Source organism: Euprymna scolopes, chromosome 33, assembly GCF_053919585.1.
Source record: "Euprymna scolopes isolate OS-2025 chromosome 33, ASM5391958v1, whole genome shotgun sequence".
NCBI classification, from domain to species: domain Eukaryota; kingdom Metazoa; phylum Mollusca; class Cephalopoda; order Sepiida; family Sepiolidae; genus Euprymna; species Euprymna scolopes.
In genome coordinates, this window is record NC_136514.1 from 43,956,909 (window position 1) to 43,973,422 (window position 16,514).

General features: G+C 32.2%; 1 protein-coding gene across 1 annotated transcript in view; it reads right to left on the minus strand.

The window, feature by feature from the left end:
* The window catches only part of LOC145258015 (uncharacterized), a 38,953-nt gene that overhangs the window by 7,349 nt on the left and 15,090 nt on the right, over nucleotides 1–16,514 (minus strand). Inside the window, exons 3-5 of the mRNA XM_080115741.1 lie at nucleotides 13,954–14,055; nucleotides 8,540–8,672; nucleotides 692–765 (exon numbers count right to left, since the gene is read on the minus strand). Of these exons, the coding sequence (XP_079971867.1) occupies nucleotides 692–765; nucleotides 8,540–8,672; nucleotides 13,954–14,055 (309 nt within the window). The remainder of the gene's footprint in view (nucleotides 1–691; nucleotides 766–8,539; nucleotides 8,673–13,953; nucleotides 14,056–16,514) is intronic.

Sequence of the window (16,514 nt, forward strand, 5' to 3'; positions counted from 1 at the left end):
TAATTTATGAATAACATGAATAATAAATACACAAGGATCGATCCCTAATTAATATCATTAAAAATGAATTAATATAATTAAAAATGCATTAATATCATCAAAAATGTATTAATATCTTTAAAAATGCATTAATATCATAAAAAATGTATTAATATCCTTAAAAATGCATTAATATCATTAAAAATGCATTAATATCATTAAAAATCCATTAATATCATAAAAATCCATTAATATCATAAAAATCTATTAATATCATAAAAAATCCATTAGTATCCTTAAAAATGCATGATTATCATTAAACTGCATTAATATCATTAAAAATGCATTAATATCTTAAAAATCCATTAATATCCTAAAAATGCATTAATATTCTAAAAATGCATTATTATCATTAAAAATGCATTAATATCATTAAAAATGCATTAACATCCTTAAAAATGCATTAATGTCATTAAAAATGCATTAATATCATAAAAATGCGACGAAAATGCAATATTAAACTGAAACACAAACGAGGGCATCTAAAACAATGAAAGGTTTTGGGAAAAGTTAGGCTTGTGAATGAGTTTATCGGTGAAATAGCAATTAATCGAAGGATCAAGAAAATGGAGATGCTTTAAGCAAATTGATATGACACTGATTTGAAAATGATGTGAATTCAAAGTGGACAAAAGGTAAAGTTGTAACTTACTGCACGACATATTGGTTCCAATGGGTCCGATGAAATTGTCGATTTGGTTGCCTTCACGTGTCACGCATTTGCAGCTGAAGAAAGTAAAGTTGAAAAAAAAATGTAACCGTCTTTTACATTTAACAGATATATATATATATATATATATATATATATATATATATATATATATATATATATATATATATAATTATAAAACGTAAATAAATAGCTAAATAAAAAAGTATATATATATATATATATATATATATATATATAATTATTCAGAATAGTGAAATACAATAAATCTACTGGTGTGCAAATATCCAGTGATTATCGGTTTTACAAAATGTTATTGGATGTAATATTTTATATAAGACTATCCCAGCTAAATAAAATTGCTCAATATACTAGATAAAGCAAATAAATCATAATTTAGGAATTTAAAATTTGTAATTTGAAAAAGTTAAATTTCAAATGTAGAAATTTTATTGTATGCAAGACAAAGAATACAGCATAGTAAAATATATTTCCTTAACCCATAAGATTTCGTTTTTTGAATAGTAAGTTATGAAAGTATATATGGCAATTAAGCTACACAGATATATAAGCCTGACGAATTCTCAGGAGGATGAAACGTGGAATATTCTGTGTAGCTTAATTGCCATACATATTTACATAACTTACTACCTGGCTCTACCTATGTATTGAGCAATGTTGAAGTAAATACTTAAAAGTTTACGCATAAAATTATATTTTTGTACATTAATTTATGTGATTATTGTGACTGAATGACAAAAGTCTATATTCCAAAGTTTATGATGTTGACCAACAAGCAACAATCAATCCATCAAAAGGAAATAAAGTGCGTTTTGACATTCAAAATGGCGGAATGTGATCATATTATAAGGTATTTACAACTTTTCTTCCAATTTTCGGATTTTAATCATGTCAAAACGCACTTGTTGCTATTTCTTCTGATGAGTTAAGGGCAAAATAGATTCACTAATTGATATAATAAAACGATTGATTTTGTGCTACGAAACAGATACTGTCAAGAATTGTACATGCCAACCGAATTAAAGGAATAAATTGTAAGATGGTCAACATCATAAAATTTGGACTATAGACTTTTGTCATTCATTTATTATCTTTCTCTGTAATTACATTGAGCTTCTTAAATAAGGATTGTAATATATTATAAGGAAATAAAGTATATTTCCACAGAAATGCTCCCTATCTTGGGTTGAGCATATTGGGGAGTGATATACAAATTACAATTAGCGTATTAAATAATGCTCTTTGTGTAAACAAATTGAGCTTAGGTATTTGGACAATGTCAAAACATTGTTAATTCACTGCCGGCATAGCAGCAGTTGAATAGCGCAATGGTTAGAAGTTCCGACTGTCGTTTGGGCGGTCGGGTTTCAATCCTGGCTTGAGGTAGTTGCTTGTCTAGCCGCACTGATGAGCTGTGAAACAGTGCAACAGTACTGTATGTGGATGACTATATATATATATATATATATATATATATACTAGCATTTCAGCCCAGCGTTACCCAGGTGTTTGGATGTGTCTGTTGAGCAAAAAAAAAAAAAAGTGGTAGTAGGAAGCCAGGCTCGAACCCGTACCATGAAGGAGGAAAAGAACGGGAAAAAACCCTGACGTTTTTGCTGTTACGACCACCGCCAAACCGAAAGTGACTTATGTTTAAATTAAGGCTAGACAATCGAAAGGAGAGGGTGACTTTAAAAAATATCGGCGAAAAAACGACCCCTCCCCCTGTAGAAAAGTGCCCAATTGAAGGTGAAGATATTAATGCTTTTAGCCAATTTTTCGATATTTGTCGAATTTCAAAATGATACTGATCTTGGTAAAATCCGTCGCCTCTGTCGAAAGTTTTAGGCAGACATGCAAACATACATACATGCATACATACATACATACATACATTTATAGATTGGTAACTAAAAATTTTCAACCCAAACCGATTAAAAAGCTTGCCCTATCTCTGAATACCCTTTATGTAAAATTTCAAATGTTTAGACCAGAAATTGTCTGAGTAATTTGGTAGAGACTGCAGAGGTCAATTTTTAAAAATACTTTAACCCCTATTATGAGCCCTATTGTTTTGGGCTCAAATTAAGTTATTAAGTTAGATCAATGTCCAAGGAACCTATATCTAAAATTTCAAGTGTTTAAACGCAAAATTGTCCGAGGAGTTTGATAGAGTTCTCAAAGGTCAAATCGTTAAACTTTGACCTCTTAACAGCCAAATTTTTGGCCAAAAACCGATCACAAAGATTTTCCCAAATCTCAGTACCCTGTATATCAAATTTCGAGTGTATAGACTTAAAATTGACAGAGTTATTGTATAGGGAAATGTACACAAACAGACACAGACACGTTCATATATATTATTTTAACACAACAGAGATCATTAGAAAAGTCAGAAAAATAAAAAGTTATTAATTTAGCAGGTTTTCTGCTATTTTCATCAATGTTCACTTTACTGACTATCAACTAGATGCTTGTAGATTCAATCCCTGGCTAGAGATGGGTACTAGTCTAGCCGCACTGATTAGCAAAACATTACTGTATGTGAATGACTATATTTTAAGCCCCTCTCCTCCTTGGGTAGTGCACTTTGTAAACTGATTTCACCCACTGCTTAGCGTTAATGCGAAGCTCGCTGCTTGGAAATAAACAAGTAGGTCAAGCACTGTAAAAGTGGTGGGAAAGTGTTTATATAAATGGGCATTTGATGAGGTCGTTTACGAGCACCGATCCTATGGGCCGGCGGTAAGAACTACCAACTATTAACTAAATGGTTTTAGGTTCAATCCCTGGCTAAGGATGGGTGCTAGTCTATCTGCACTGATGAGCTGGGATACAGAGAAACAGTACTGTATGTGGAGGACTATATATATATATATATATATATATATATATATATATATATATATATATATATATATATATACACTAGTGATGGGACGATTCCAATACTTTCATCTATTGTGATACAATTACTGATTCTGTACTAAATTTTCGATTCTAATACAATTACCGATTTCGATTCTAATTTTAGAAATCTCTAAATATTTAGCTATAAAGTTATTTTTTCATGGTCACCGTAAAAACACATGTTAAGTGTGCATATATCTTCTCAAACATAAGCATACACTTGTGTGAGGGAGAGACCTATACATTTTAGTTTTCCTAGTAGGTAAAAAAGAGTAAATATCTATTATTGTGGTATTGCTACCAGCAGTAGAAGATTTTATTAAAAAAACAAAAACAAATAAAAAATATATAATTAAAGGAATCGTTTTTGGCATCGGAAAATAGGTACAATTTTTCCAATTCCGATACCGATTCCGATACCTCAAAAAGTTCTGATTTTTCCGATTTCCGAGTTCTGATTTTGATCAATCGCCCCAACACTATTATTAGGACTATGACAAGAGAATATTCTTATCATTGTTTTGACTCTGGAGTATATGTCCGACGCAGACACAGTTAATCAACGGAGAACCACATTATTCTATATAAAAACATAGATATTAACTGATATACACTCGTAAGCAAAAAAAAAAAAAAAAATGAAAAAAAAATGGGCCAAACAAATTTTATACATTTTATTGCACTAAAAGCTATATTGAACAAAGAACAATTGAACAAGGAAACTTAAACGAGATTAATAACACAGAACAAGACATTTACTTTAATAAATGCTTAGGATGGAATCGTATTTCCTTTTGATTTCTTTAAAAGATCAATCCTTTTAGACATACTCTCAACCAAAGTGAAACACTGTGAAAAGGATATGCTATTCCACTCGCTTTGCACAGCTTCCCACAGTTTGTTATTGTTCTCAGAAGTTCTTCCGGCCAATGCACAAGACATTATGGACCAAATATTCTCGATTGTGTTTAAATCGGAGCTTTGACCTGGCCAAAATATCACATTAATTGAATTATCAGAAAACCATTTTATGTGACTTTAGTAGTGTGTGCAGGGGTATTATCACGTTGAAAAATAATGTTCTGAGATATTCCCAGCTTCTGGATACTAAGTAACAGTCCTGTTTCTAATATTCGAATGTATTCCTTTGCATTGATTGACTTCTCACATCCAATAAGTTCCCCAACTCCTGCTGCTGTAAAAGTTCCTCATATAATTATTCCTCCATTTCCTTGTTTAAATGTCATTTTTATGCATCTTGGCGAAAATCTTTCTCCAGTTCTTTGATTGTACCGTCTGGGAGCATCGGGAGCATCATTAACAAGACAAAATCTTGATTTATTTAACCAGAAAACATTCCTGAACCAGTCTGTATCTTTCTTGCCATAACACGAGAAAAATCTCTTTCTATCGTTGATGTTCTTCTTAGATAAAAATGGTTTCTTTGCACACCTTTTAGAGGAAAATCTCATTTCTTTCATTCGTCTAGATATTGTATATCTAGAAAGAGAATTTCCAGCCCCTGTTTTGAATTCTTTGCTAGGTCAACATGTTTTCTTTCGATCCTTCGAAACAGTTGATTAAAGCATGTGGTCGTCCTCCAAAGTCGATGCTCTAGGGCGACCAGATCCAGATTTCCCTTTACACAAGCGCTCGACTTCGAACCTTTTACCAATTCGCTTTACTATAGAAAGAGGTGTTTTCACCTTTTCTTTTCTTAAAATATCAAAAATCTGCTTGTAAGTCATTTTGGACCGCCTCAATCTTGCAATTCGGTTTTTTATAACCTCGCCAAGATGCAGTCTTACCATTTTTAGGATTCATTTTTTCACTTATTATTATATGCTATAATAATAATGATCTGCAAAATAGAAATTTTCCGTTAAAATTAACAAAAATTCATGGAAAAATATTGAAACATTGATTTCTTCTTTCTTTCACTCTTGGCCCATTTTTTTTTGCTCATGAGTATATAATAAATAATGAAAAGAATATGCTGTTGTCATAGCCCTAACTATTATATACATAATATAGTCGGTCAACAGAGAGAAACCGGCAAGCATCGAAGACTTTCTCACCCTCTCTTTTCTGTCCCTGTTTATTGGATACTCCAGCATAGACGACGATAACTGCTACGATACCAAAAGGACGTTCTCACTGGGACGCATGCGTACATTGTTTAAAAAGAGGTTTTGCTTTATTATTTTGTGCTGCATGTTCGACTACTAATTAATTCATAGGTGTGTGCAAACACGCGTTCCCTAAAAATTGAAGTACTTTGTGAAAATTTAGATAACTCAGATCTTTATAAAATTCAAGCAACTAGTCTTAAAATGCAATTAATAAATATTTCCTAGTTTTCAGTTTCTCTGTAGTATTCTAAAGAGTTTAAGGGGGCATAACATGGCCACCAAATCCCATTGTAAAATTCAAAGATTTTAGATTTGCATGAATCCTGATTTATAATCATTCCACACTAATTTACCAAATTTCCACTACTAACGATTACCAGGATATTATCCCATTGACTATTGTACACTCACTAACCCTTATCCTCGAGTGGCCTCCGGGCCTTGATAAGTGGTGACCCCTATGTAAAAAAAACAAAACACTGTCAATAATTTTCCCCACTCTTTATCTGTGCCTAAACCTAAACGTAGATTCCATACTTTGCAGCTAATTTTACCCTATGCGACCAAGGCCGCCAATTCCTTGTGTATCTGAAAACACGCTTTGCGACATACAAATATTTGTATGTGATGTTGCCAAGCTAATCAAAAACCTTGATTCCAGTAAAGCAATTGGCCCTGATTGCACTCCAATTATAGTGCTCAAAAAGCTTCAACCAGAACTAGCGCCCATATTACAAAGTTATTTAAGCGTTGTCTTAGGGAGAAATGCTTCCCAACACCTTGGAAAATCTTATCAGTATGCCTCGAATTCAAGAATTCAGGTGATCGCTCGTCTCCCTCTCAGTACAGACCAATAAGTCTCCTGTACATCATGAGTAAGCTACTGGAATCTGTGTTAAATAAAGTAGTCAACCATCACAGCAAAAATTACCTTCTTAGTGATATGCAATATGGTTTCCATTCTGCTAGATCTACAGCAGACGTGCTTACAGTTATATCCCATAGGATTGGTGAATCTCTTGATGGAGGCTTCCTCTCTAGGGCAATTTCTCTTGACATATCAAAGGCCTTTGATAAGGTACGGCATAAAGGTCTACTTCACAAGATCTCCAGCTATGGTATAGTTGGAAGTCTTCTCAACTATTAAATCATTTCTCTCTGATAGGTTCATAAGAGTAGTGGTTGGACAGAAATCAGAAGCTCTCAGTATTAATGCTAGACCCATTCAGGGGTCCATCCTGGGCCCAACTCTCTTTCTGATCTACATCAATGATCTTCCAAACCACATCCTTAAATCATTCAAATACGTTTATGCTGACGACACTATCATCTATGGTAGCACTTCAAAGACCGTATACGACCAAGTTCTCTCTGACTCTCTCTCCTCTGATCTTGAGCACATGGTACAATGGGGAAAAAGTGGCTGGTTGCTTTTAATGCATCTAAAACCAAGTTTCTATCTTTACATTATCAATGCTCTGATGCCCAGCTGTGATCAATTGAAATGAATGTCTCTCGTCTTGGGGAGGCTTCATGTTTTGACAAGCTTCTGGGATTGACCTTTACTCCTGATCTGAAATGGAACATGTACATCAAATCCATTGCCAAGGTCGCTAGAAAAATGGTGGGATCCTTTTACCGCTCCATCAGATATCTTACTCTTGATGCAATTCTCTACCTATAGAAAAGCCAGGTATGGCCAACGATGGAGTACTGTTGCCACATCTGGGCAGGAGCTGCTTATCCTGTCTTGACAGAGTTAAAAATAGACTTCATAGCTTAGTGGGGGATGACCTTTACTCTCCCCTACAATATCTTTCCCACAGAAGAGACGTAGCGAGCCTCTTCCTGTTTTATCATTATTTTCATGGCAGGTGCTCATCTGAACTTCAATCTATGGCCTCCCCTCGCCAGACTTTCATGAAAAATACTCGTTTAGCCAAAACCACTTTCAACAATTTCCCCCACTCTTTATCTGTGCCTAAACCTAAACGTAGATTCCATGAACAAAGTTTCTTTCTTAGAACTACACGCCTGTGGATTTCTCTTCCATTTGCCTGCTTTCGAGCTGACTACAATCTGATTGTCTTCAAGTCCAACGTAAACAAGTTCTTGATGAACCGGTCCCCCTAATTAATCCAATTTACAAAATTCCCACTACTTATGTTTACCATGCTATAATTACAATGACTAATGTATACTCATTAGCCCTTATCCTCGAGTGGCCTCTGAGCCTTGATAAGTGGTGATTCCTATGTAAAAACACACAAACAAAAACCTTCTTTCTTAGAACTGCACGCCTGTGGAACTCTTTTCTGTTTGCCTGTTTTCCAGCTGACTACAATATGGTCCTCCTCAAGTCCCACGTAAACAAATTCTTGATGAACCGTCCCCTTAAGTAATCCAATTTACTAGATTTCCACTAATAACTACAATTACTACGATATTATCTCATTGATTACTGTACACTCAATAATCCTTATCCTCGAGTAGCTTCCGCGCCTTGATAACTGGTGACTCCTATGTAAAAAAAAAAAAGGTTTCCTGAATTTCAATTTCTTTTCAAGAGCAATTAAATTTAATCTTAAACAGGTCCATAGCATCGTGTTATTGCTGGTCACCATGAAATTGAGTGGTTTGTTTTTATCCAATCAGAAAGCTGAATAATACTTTACTCCAAACCGTTATTCACCTTCATATTCCGAAATGTTTGGATGAAAACTCATAGAAGAAAAAAACATAAATAAATTCAAGATTTTAATCTTACATAGATCCATAGCACTGGGCAGCTGAATAAGATCCATCCGCCTCGCATTGTGGGATATAATGACTGGGTATATGTTGCGCTAGAGCTGCAGCTTGTTCGCTCTCACAGTTCCTGACTAAAGGTCCCAGTGGATCTAAGTTAGAGAGAGAGAGAGAGAGAAAAAAAAAAAAGAAAAGGAAAATAGTGAAAGAAAATAAAAAGAAAATTGAACATCCATGATAGACCGACCTGTCTCCGAAAAAAAAAAAAAAAAAAAAAAATTAGAAATCTATATATCTATAAAAGTGAGAATTTATGTGTGAGGACACTTCTCAACCTATATACTCAACGAATCTTTGATCTATAGACTTGAAATTTGATTATTTATTCATTTATTTATTGCGGATTTATTATCCTATTCTTTTAGTTGTTTTTTGTTTCACAATTATTTTAGCTGTTGTTTAAACCACTAAAAGATGAGGATAACACTACGCAATAAATAAAAAATACAGATTACTCATCTCAAGAATGACTTCCAATTAATTAAATAACATTTAAATTTGGTATATAGAATATTCAGACATGTGGAAAACTTTTTAATCTGTTTCATATAGAAAAAGAACTGCCAAAGAGATAAAAATTACAAATTGGTACGTTGAGGACGGGGGGGGGGGTCATCGGATTTTTATCTGTTTCAATTGTTTCACGTGACAGATTTCTTATGATAAGAATAAGTAGTTTTAAAAAAACTTTTTTAAAGATCGTGTCAATCTAGCCTAGTGGTTATCGTACTTGACTCACTGTCTTTAGATTTTTGTTTCGATCTCAGTTTGAGTATTTTTTCTTTTTTTTTTACTTACAAGAAGTTAACTGTTTAGAAAAAAAAAACGAAATACTCGCATAAACATATCTCAGTTTCTTTACTTCATTTTTTAAAAAGGAATTTAACGTTACGTTTAATACCTAGGGTATTTCTGTTTATTATAGATAAGAAATCTGCATTAATTAAAATAAATAAATAAATAAAATAACAAGCCGGGCGGCTTGTTAGTAAATAAATATAATATTTTAGAAGGCGGTGAATACATATTGCATATACATATTGCATGTACTGTATACATATTGCATATACATATTGCATGTACTGAATACATATATACATATTGCTAGTATGTATAAGGAATGAAAAAATACCAGCGGTGGTTGACGTTATGTTTTAAGAAAAATAGAAAAACCGAATGAAATTATTAAAAAATCAACGTTTCGTCCTTATCTCAGAGGACATCTTCAGGATAATTGAAATAAAAATGTAAGAAAAGAAAAAGTCATAGATCGTGCGAAAAAGACAGTTTTTGAATCCTACCCATGTCGGGAAGGACAAATATGTTCACGCACACATATTTATCCTTCCCGACGTGGGTAGGATTCAAAAACTGTCTTTTTCGCACGATCTATGACTTTTTCTTTTCTTACATTTTTATTTCAATTATCCTGAAGATGTCCTCTGAGATAAGGACGAAACGTTGATTTTTTAATAATTTCATTCGGTTTTTCTATTTTTCTTAAAACATATTGCTAGTATACATGTATTTATACGAAACGCCATTACTTTTCTGAAATTATTGCGATTCAAGTCCAACCTAAACAAATTCTTTTCGAGTATTCATATTATTCTTTAGACTACTGTTCTAATCTTGAGTGTTATTTTTACAACGTTTCGGTGGATATAACCTCCAACCTTCTTCAGGTATATCTTATTGAACTCTGGAATCTTTCTATCGAACCCGGGAATCTGCTCGTCATTTCAAATGGAAACATTTAATCCACAGGAATAGCATGCTTATGTTTCGTTAGCCATGGCTGGATAGAAGTACTAAATAATTCGTCATTGTATTTTCACTGTTACCCGCACTGAGGGTGATACTGTGGTCGATCTGCGATCGTTAAGAAAGAACGTAGGACACGTAAAGTAGGAAATAGATTTATCAATAGACAATGGACAGAAATATGTTCTTAACATAGACAAAGAGAGATAAGAGTAGAGTTAAGTTCGGTGTGATGAATGAAGACAGCAAAAGGACTGAACAATAGATAGAGATATATTTAGCTTTATGACATAAGAGAGTGCCATGGAGTGCGACAGCCGATGAGTTTTTAACCACAATAGAAACTATTTACGGACGATAAAGGTTAGCTTACGATCGACCGACTGCAGTGTGAGTTAGACATTTTTACGATAATGAGAATTGAGAATTGAGTTGGACGCTGAAACAGTTGGACTTTGACTACAGTTGGGGACAGATCGTGATTTGGACCAGATCAGAAAAGCTTTTGGAGATCGAGATAAACTGTCGACAACAGTGGAATCTAGCCTCGACAGGACGTATTTGTGAATCTTTGCATGTAGACACACACATACACAGCCAGAGTTCAATCGACATATATGCAGTTTTTCTTGTTTCTCAGTGTTTGTTTTATTTTTATACTTATGAACCTATCTGCTCCCCTCGACAGTCGACAGTGTGAGAAACTATGACGATATGGTCATAAGAATGGCGGAGAACGAAGCCATGACACACAGCGTTTGGGATCGTCGGGATGTCGAGTTGGGTTAGCACATGTTGTTATAGTGAGAATTGAACCTTCAATCTGCAGACTCGTGTAACTCTTAAAGCTGGATAACCAAGTACTTTATCCACTACATTACGGACCCTTTCTTAGTAAATAAAGGATTCCGTTCAAAATTCTTTTCCTTGGGTATGGTTCTATCTAAATTTCGAGTGAACAAAGTGGAACTGAAAGCAATTAAGTTTTCTAAAAAATAAATAATTTAATGCAAAGCAAATTAACTTATTTTCACTTTAATCATCATCTTATTTTTATTTTTCATCTTAAGTAGTTTGTTGTATTGTCGGAGTTGTATATATTATGTATACGTGTGCCTTGTATATATACACGTGTCTAAGTTCGTGTATTGTCTAGTGGTGTAAAATGTGTCTATACAGAGTGTATATATGTTTGTATATATATATGCCACAGTCTAGTGTATATTTACGTGTGATCGTCTAATCTAGTTTTTCTACTGTTCGTTGACTTGATGCGTGTAAAATACTTATGATAGTGTTTATATATCAACAGATATAGTTTAAGCAGTTTAACAACGGACATGTAACATTTACAACAGAAAGGGACGGATAACAGTCCTCTGGCCTTTTAAAATCGAGCCAATCTAAGAAACATACATGCCCCGTTTTTTGGTGTTGTTTGACGGAAAGCTGCAAAGAAGATTCGCTCAAATGAATCAACAAATCTCGGGGTTTCTTTTCAGCAACTTTATTACAGATGTTTCCCACTGGGAACGTTGCAACGCTGATTCTGACTATCGCCATTTCTGATCCACCCTATTCAGAGCCATGCCTATCTAAAGATCGTCTCTTTCACTTTCTCGACTCCGATTACCCCTTGACTACAAGAATGATACAGGCTCTCTAGTTTAAATCCACGTCACTTTAAATGACCTCTACCTCATGCTAAACCAGACTGTAGAGGTCAAAGCTATTTTTTAATTATTGTTTGTGTTCTAACATTTTTTTCTATTAAACATCTTAGCATAAATAATTTTATCTGTAAATATTTATGTCGCTATGATAGCATTCTATTTTTACAAATATTATAACGATCATAACAATCGTCGTTTCTCTGCCAATATCTAACAAGTTTTTCACATTTATGTTCCCGAATTGATTATTCGTATAATTTTGGATTCTTCGGGTTACTATTCTCACCTTGAATGTTATTACAAAGGTTCGGTCGATGTAATCGATCTTATTCATATATATCTTGTCGAAGTCGAGAGTCTATTTCTTGAACTCAGGTATCATACTGTCGATGTCAGGAATCTGCACGGAATTTCGAACGAAACCTTTATTGAATCCACGCGGGTAGCATACACTCGTTTCGTCAGCCATACTGGTTAGAAGTCTTAAGCAATAATCATATTTTTCGAATATCGCTGGCACCGAGGATTGAACCTTCAACCTCCAAAAGAGTGTAACTTACAACTGAATTTTACCAAGTACATTATCCACCACACAACGGGCCTGTCACTTAAGCCTTCTACCTCCGCCATGGATGACGAAACGAGCGCATGATATCAACATGAATTAAATAAAGGGTCCCGTTTAAAATTCTGTACAGATTCCCGAGTTTGACAAAAAGATTCCCGAATTCGACAAAAAGACTCCCCAGTTTGACAAGGTACACTTGAAAAAGGTTGGAGGTTTCAACGATCGAAATGTTGTGTAAAAAAAACACTCAAGATGAGAATAGTAGTTTGAATAATCCGGATAACACAATTAGATACATCTGACGAAGGTCGGAGATTAAATCAACCGAAACGTTGTAAAAATTAAACTTAAGATGAGAACAGTAGTCTGAAGTATTCAAATAATACGATTTTTTAAAAAATTGTTAATAACAGTATTATTGCGTTATTGAATGTATATATAATTTTCCAGCTGGCGGTTTTCAAATGCTTGCTAAAATCATAGTCACCTGACAATTCTTTTGTTGTTATTCTCGAAATCAACACAGAGACGAATTTATCAAGATAAGTTTTATTTACAATAAGCTTTTTTTGCCCATTGACAAAGAGAGAGAGAGAGAGAGAGAGAAAGAGAGAGAGAGAAAGGGAGAGAGAGAGGGAGAGGGAGAGAGATGTTTAGCTGTAGGGGTTGTTTGTGTGTATAGCGGCGACGACTGACAAATGTCAATCACGTTGGAAGACTGTCTGTTGTCTTCTCTCTATTTTCTTCTCCTGTTTATGTTATCTGACATCAACCGACACTCCTGGCATGTTAATATTAAGGTGTCACATAGTTCTTTTTTTATTTTACCTTGCGTAATTCATAATCTCCCGACATAGAATGTAAACTTTCTTTGTTTTCGGTGATAATTATAATTCTGGTCATATTATCCGACACAAGAATGTAGATCAAAAATCCATTTGGAATGTGCGTGTGTGTACACTTTATCTTCTATCAATATGGCCCCGACTCCATATCCAACACTGGTTCTGGATATGACCTTAAACTATATGCAATGGTGAGGCCCCAGCTTACGGACTTTGGAGAGTGTGGAGCCACCCTTCAGTTTCCATTGCTCCCAGATCCACTCTGACCCAGAGTGGTAGTACCTGTTAGGGTCTCAACTATGGGTTGAATAGAAACCAACTTGCCCCCCCCCCCAACTATATTACATTTAAAAAATGTTTTTCTTCAAAATCACTGGATTCGGCATTAAATAACCCGGAAAGGGTTGATATGCCGTAAAACAAAACCAACCAACCAACCAACCAATCATATATAATACTATAAATTAACTATATGTAAAAATAGTCGCAAAAAAAAAAATGAAGACAATTATGAGATACTTACTGATGCAAGTTCTGGTGCGCACGCTGCAGACATGTCCAGGTTCACACTCGGAAAAAATAGGCACTCCACGGAACGGGAAAGGGTTGCATCTCTCTCCTTCACCTGTGATTAAGCGTCGTCAAAACAACAGGGGGGAAAGTAATAAATGCATAAAATTAAAATAAAAAATAATAAATGCATAAAATTAAAATAAAAAATAATAAATGCATAAAATTAAAATAAAAAATAATAAATGCATAAAATTAAAATAAAAAATAATAAATGCATAAAATTAAAATAAAAAATAATAAATGCATACAATTAAAATAAAAAATAATAAATGCATAAAATTAAAATAAAAAATAATAAATGCATAAAATTAAAATAAAAAGTAATAAATGCATAAAATTAAAATAAAAAGTAATAAATGCATAAAATTGAAATAAAAAATAATAAATGCATAAAATTAAAATAAAAAATAATAAATGCATAAAATTAAAATAAAAAATAATAAATGCATAAAATTAAAATAAAAAATAATAAATGCATAAAATTAAAATAAAAATAATAAATGCATAAAATTAAAATAAAAAATAATAAATGCATAAAATTAAAATAAAAAATAATAAATGCATAAAATTAAAATAAAAAATAATAAATGCATAAAATTAAAATAAAAAATAATAAATGCATAAAATTAAAATAAAAAATAATAAATGCATAAAATTAAAATAAAAAATAATAAATGCATAAAATTAAAATAAAAAATAATAAATGCATAAAATTAAAATAAAAAATAATAAATGCATAAAATTAAAATAAAAAATAATAAATGCATAAAATTAAAATAAAAAATAATAAATGCATAAAATTAAAATAAAAAATAATAAATGCATAAAATTAAAATAAAAAATAATAAATGCATAAAATTAAAATAAAAAATAATAAATGCATAAAATTAAAATAAAAAATAATAAATGCATAAAATTAAAATAAATAAAGTAAATAATCAAGAATTTCACTTTCTTTTCCGCCTTCGCGTCACGAGCATGTAAATTTGTGTATATTAATAAAAAATATAACTTGTTCTTCTTCTGTTGAGCACCTGGAATGACCTCATTATATTCACAAGCTTACACTCCTGAATATCTCTAACCTGGCTATTCGTATTATTTGGATTCATCAGACTACTGTTCCCATCTTGAGTGTCGAATTCGAATGTTTCTGTCAAATTCGCGAGTTCAGCAGAACCATTCCCGAGTTCGACAAGATATACCCGAAGAAGGTCAGATGTTCCATTGACCGAAACGTTGTGAAAATCACACTCAAGATGTGAATAGTAGTCCGAAGAATTCACATAATATGAATAACCAATCCTTATATAAAAATTCAGAAACGCCTTTAACCTGATATATATATATATATATATATATATATATATATATATATATTGGGAAATATATATATATATATATATATATATATATATATATATATATATATATATATATATATATATATATATATATTTTGTGTACAGAAAGTTGTTAGTTGAGACAGGTCATTGGTATCGTCGGTTTCAAGCCCGATAATAAGGCCCGTTTAAGGTATCCTTATCGAGCTCTCTTCAGCCAATATTCGTCTATCTTATAACCGGAAGTGTGAAGTATATATACCTCGCGAATCCACGTTCAAATCTCGTTTTGTTTAATCCCCCCCCCTTTTTTTTTTTTTTTTTTTTTATCTATCTATATCTATATATATATATATATATATATATATATATATATATATATATATATATATATCGGGTAATGTAATACCTAATTTTCAACTTTGAATTATTTAAATTTAAGATCTAATTTCGAAAAAATGTTTTTTTATATGAATCGATTTTAATTTGAACCCCATTTAATTTTAAAATCTCTTTCCTTATGTATAAAAACTTTAAAATCTGTATTGGTATCGGTTAAAAACTTAAAAATTCGTTTAATTATATCGAACATTTAAAAATTTCCAAAAATACGTTTAAAGTTTTAAAAAATATATTTTTAATTATATCGAATCACGTTTAAAAATTTCGAAATACGTTTAAAAATTATTTTTTTAAAAACCCAAATCTTTCAAGGTTTGGGGAAGTGAGTATTTATCTATCCTAAGTGATTTCCCTAGTTTATTAACATTATTATATTTTTCTATAGTTTTAAATTCGAAATAGATTATAAATTACATTTATAAAATATAATATATATATATATATATATATGACATTAATTAAAAATCTATAATATAATTGCGATTAAAATCCAAGTTTACCGACTAATTATTTATGTATTTACAATTTTTTTTCCCTATATATATATATATATATATATATATATATATATATATATATATATATATATATAAAAACAACATCTAAGTGTTGTTCTTTTCATTGATCCAATTTATTAGGAGACCCTTCCTTCTATGTATGCAACTTTTCAAAGCTTCACTCCTCACATTTAAACATTTTATTTTTGGGTCATGAATGGACCGGAGGATGTAGTATTTCTCTGCGTTACAGAGTGAGCATTGACTTA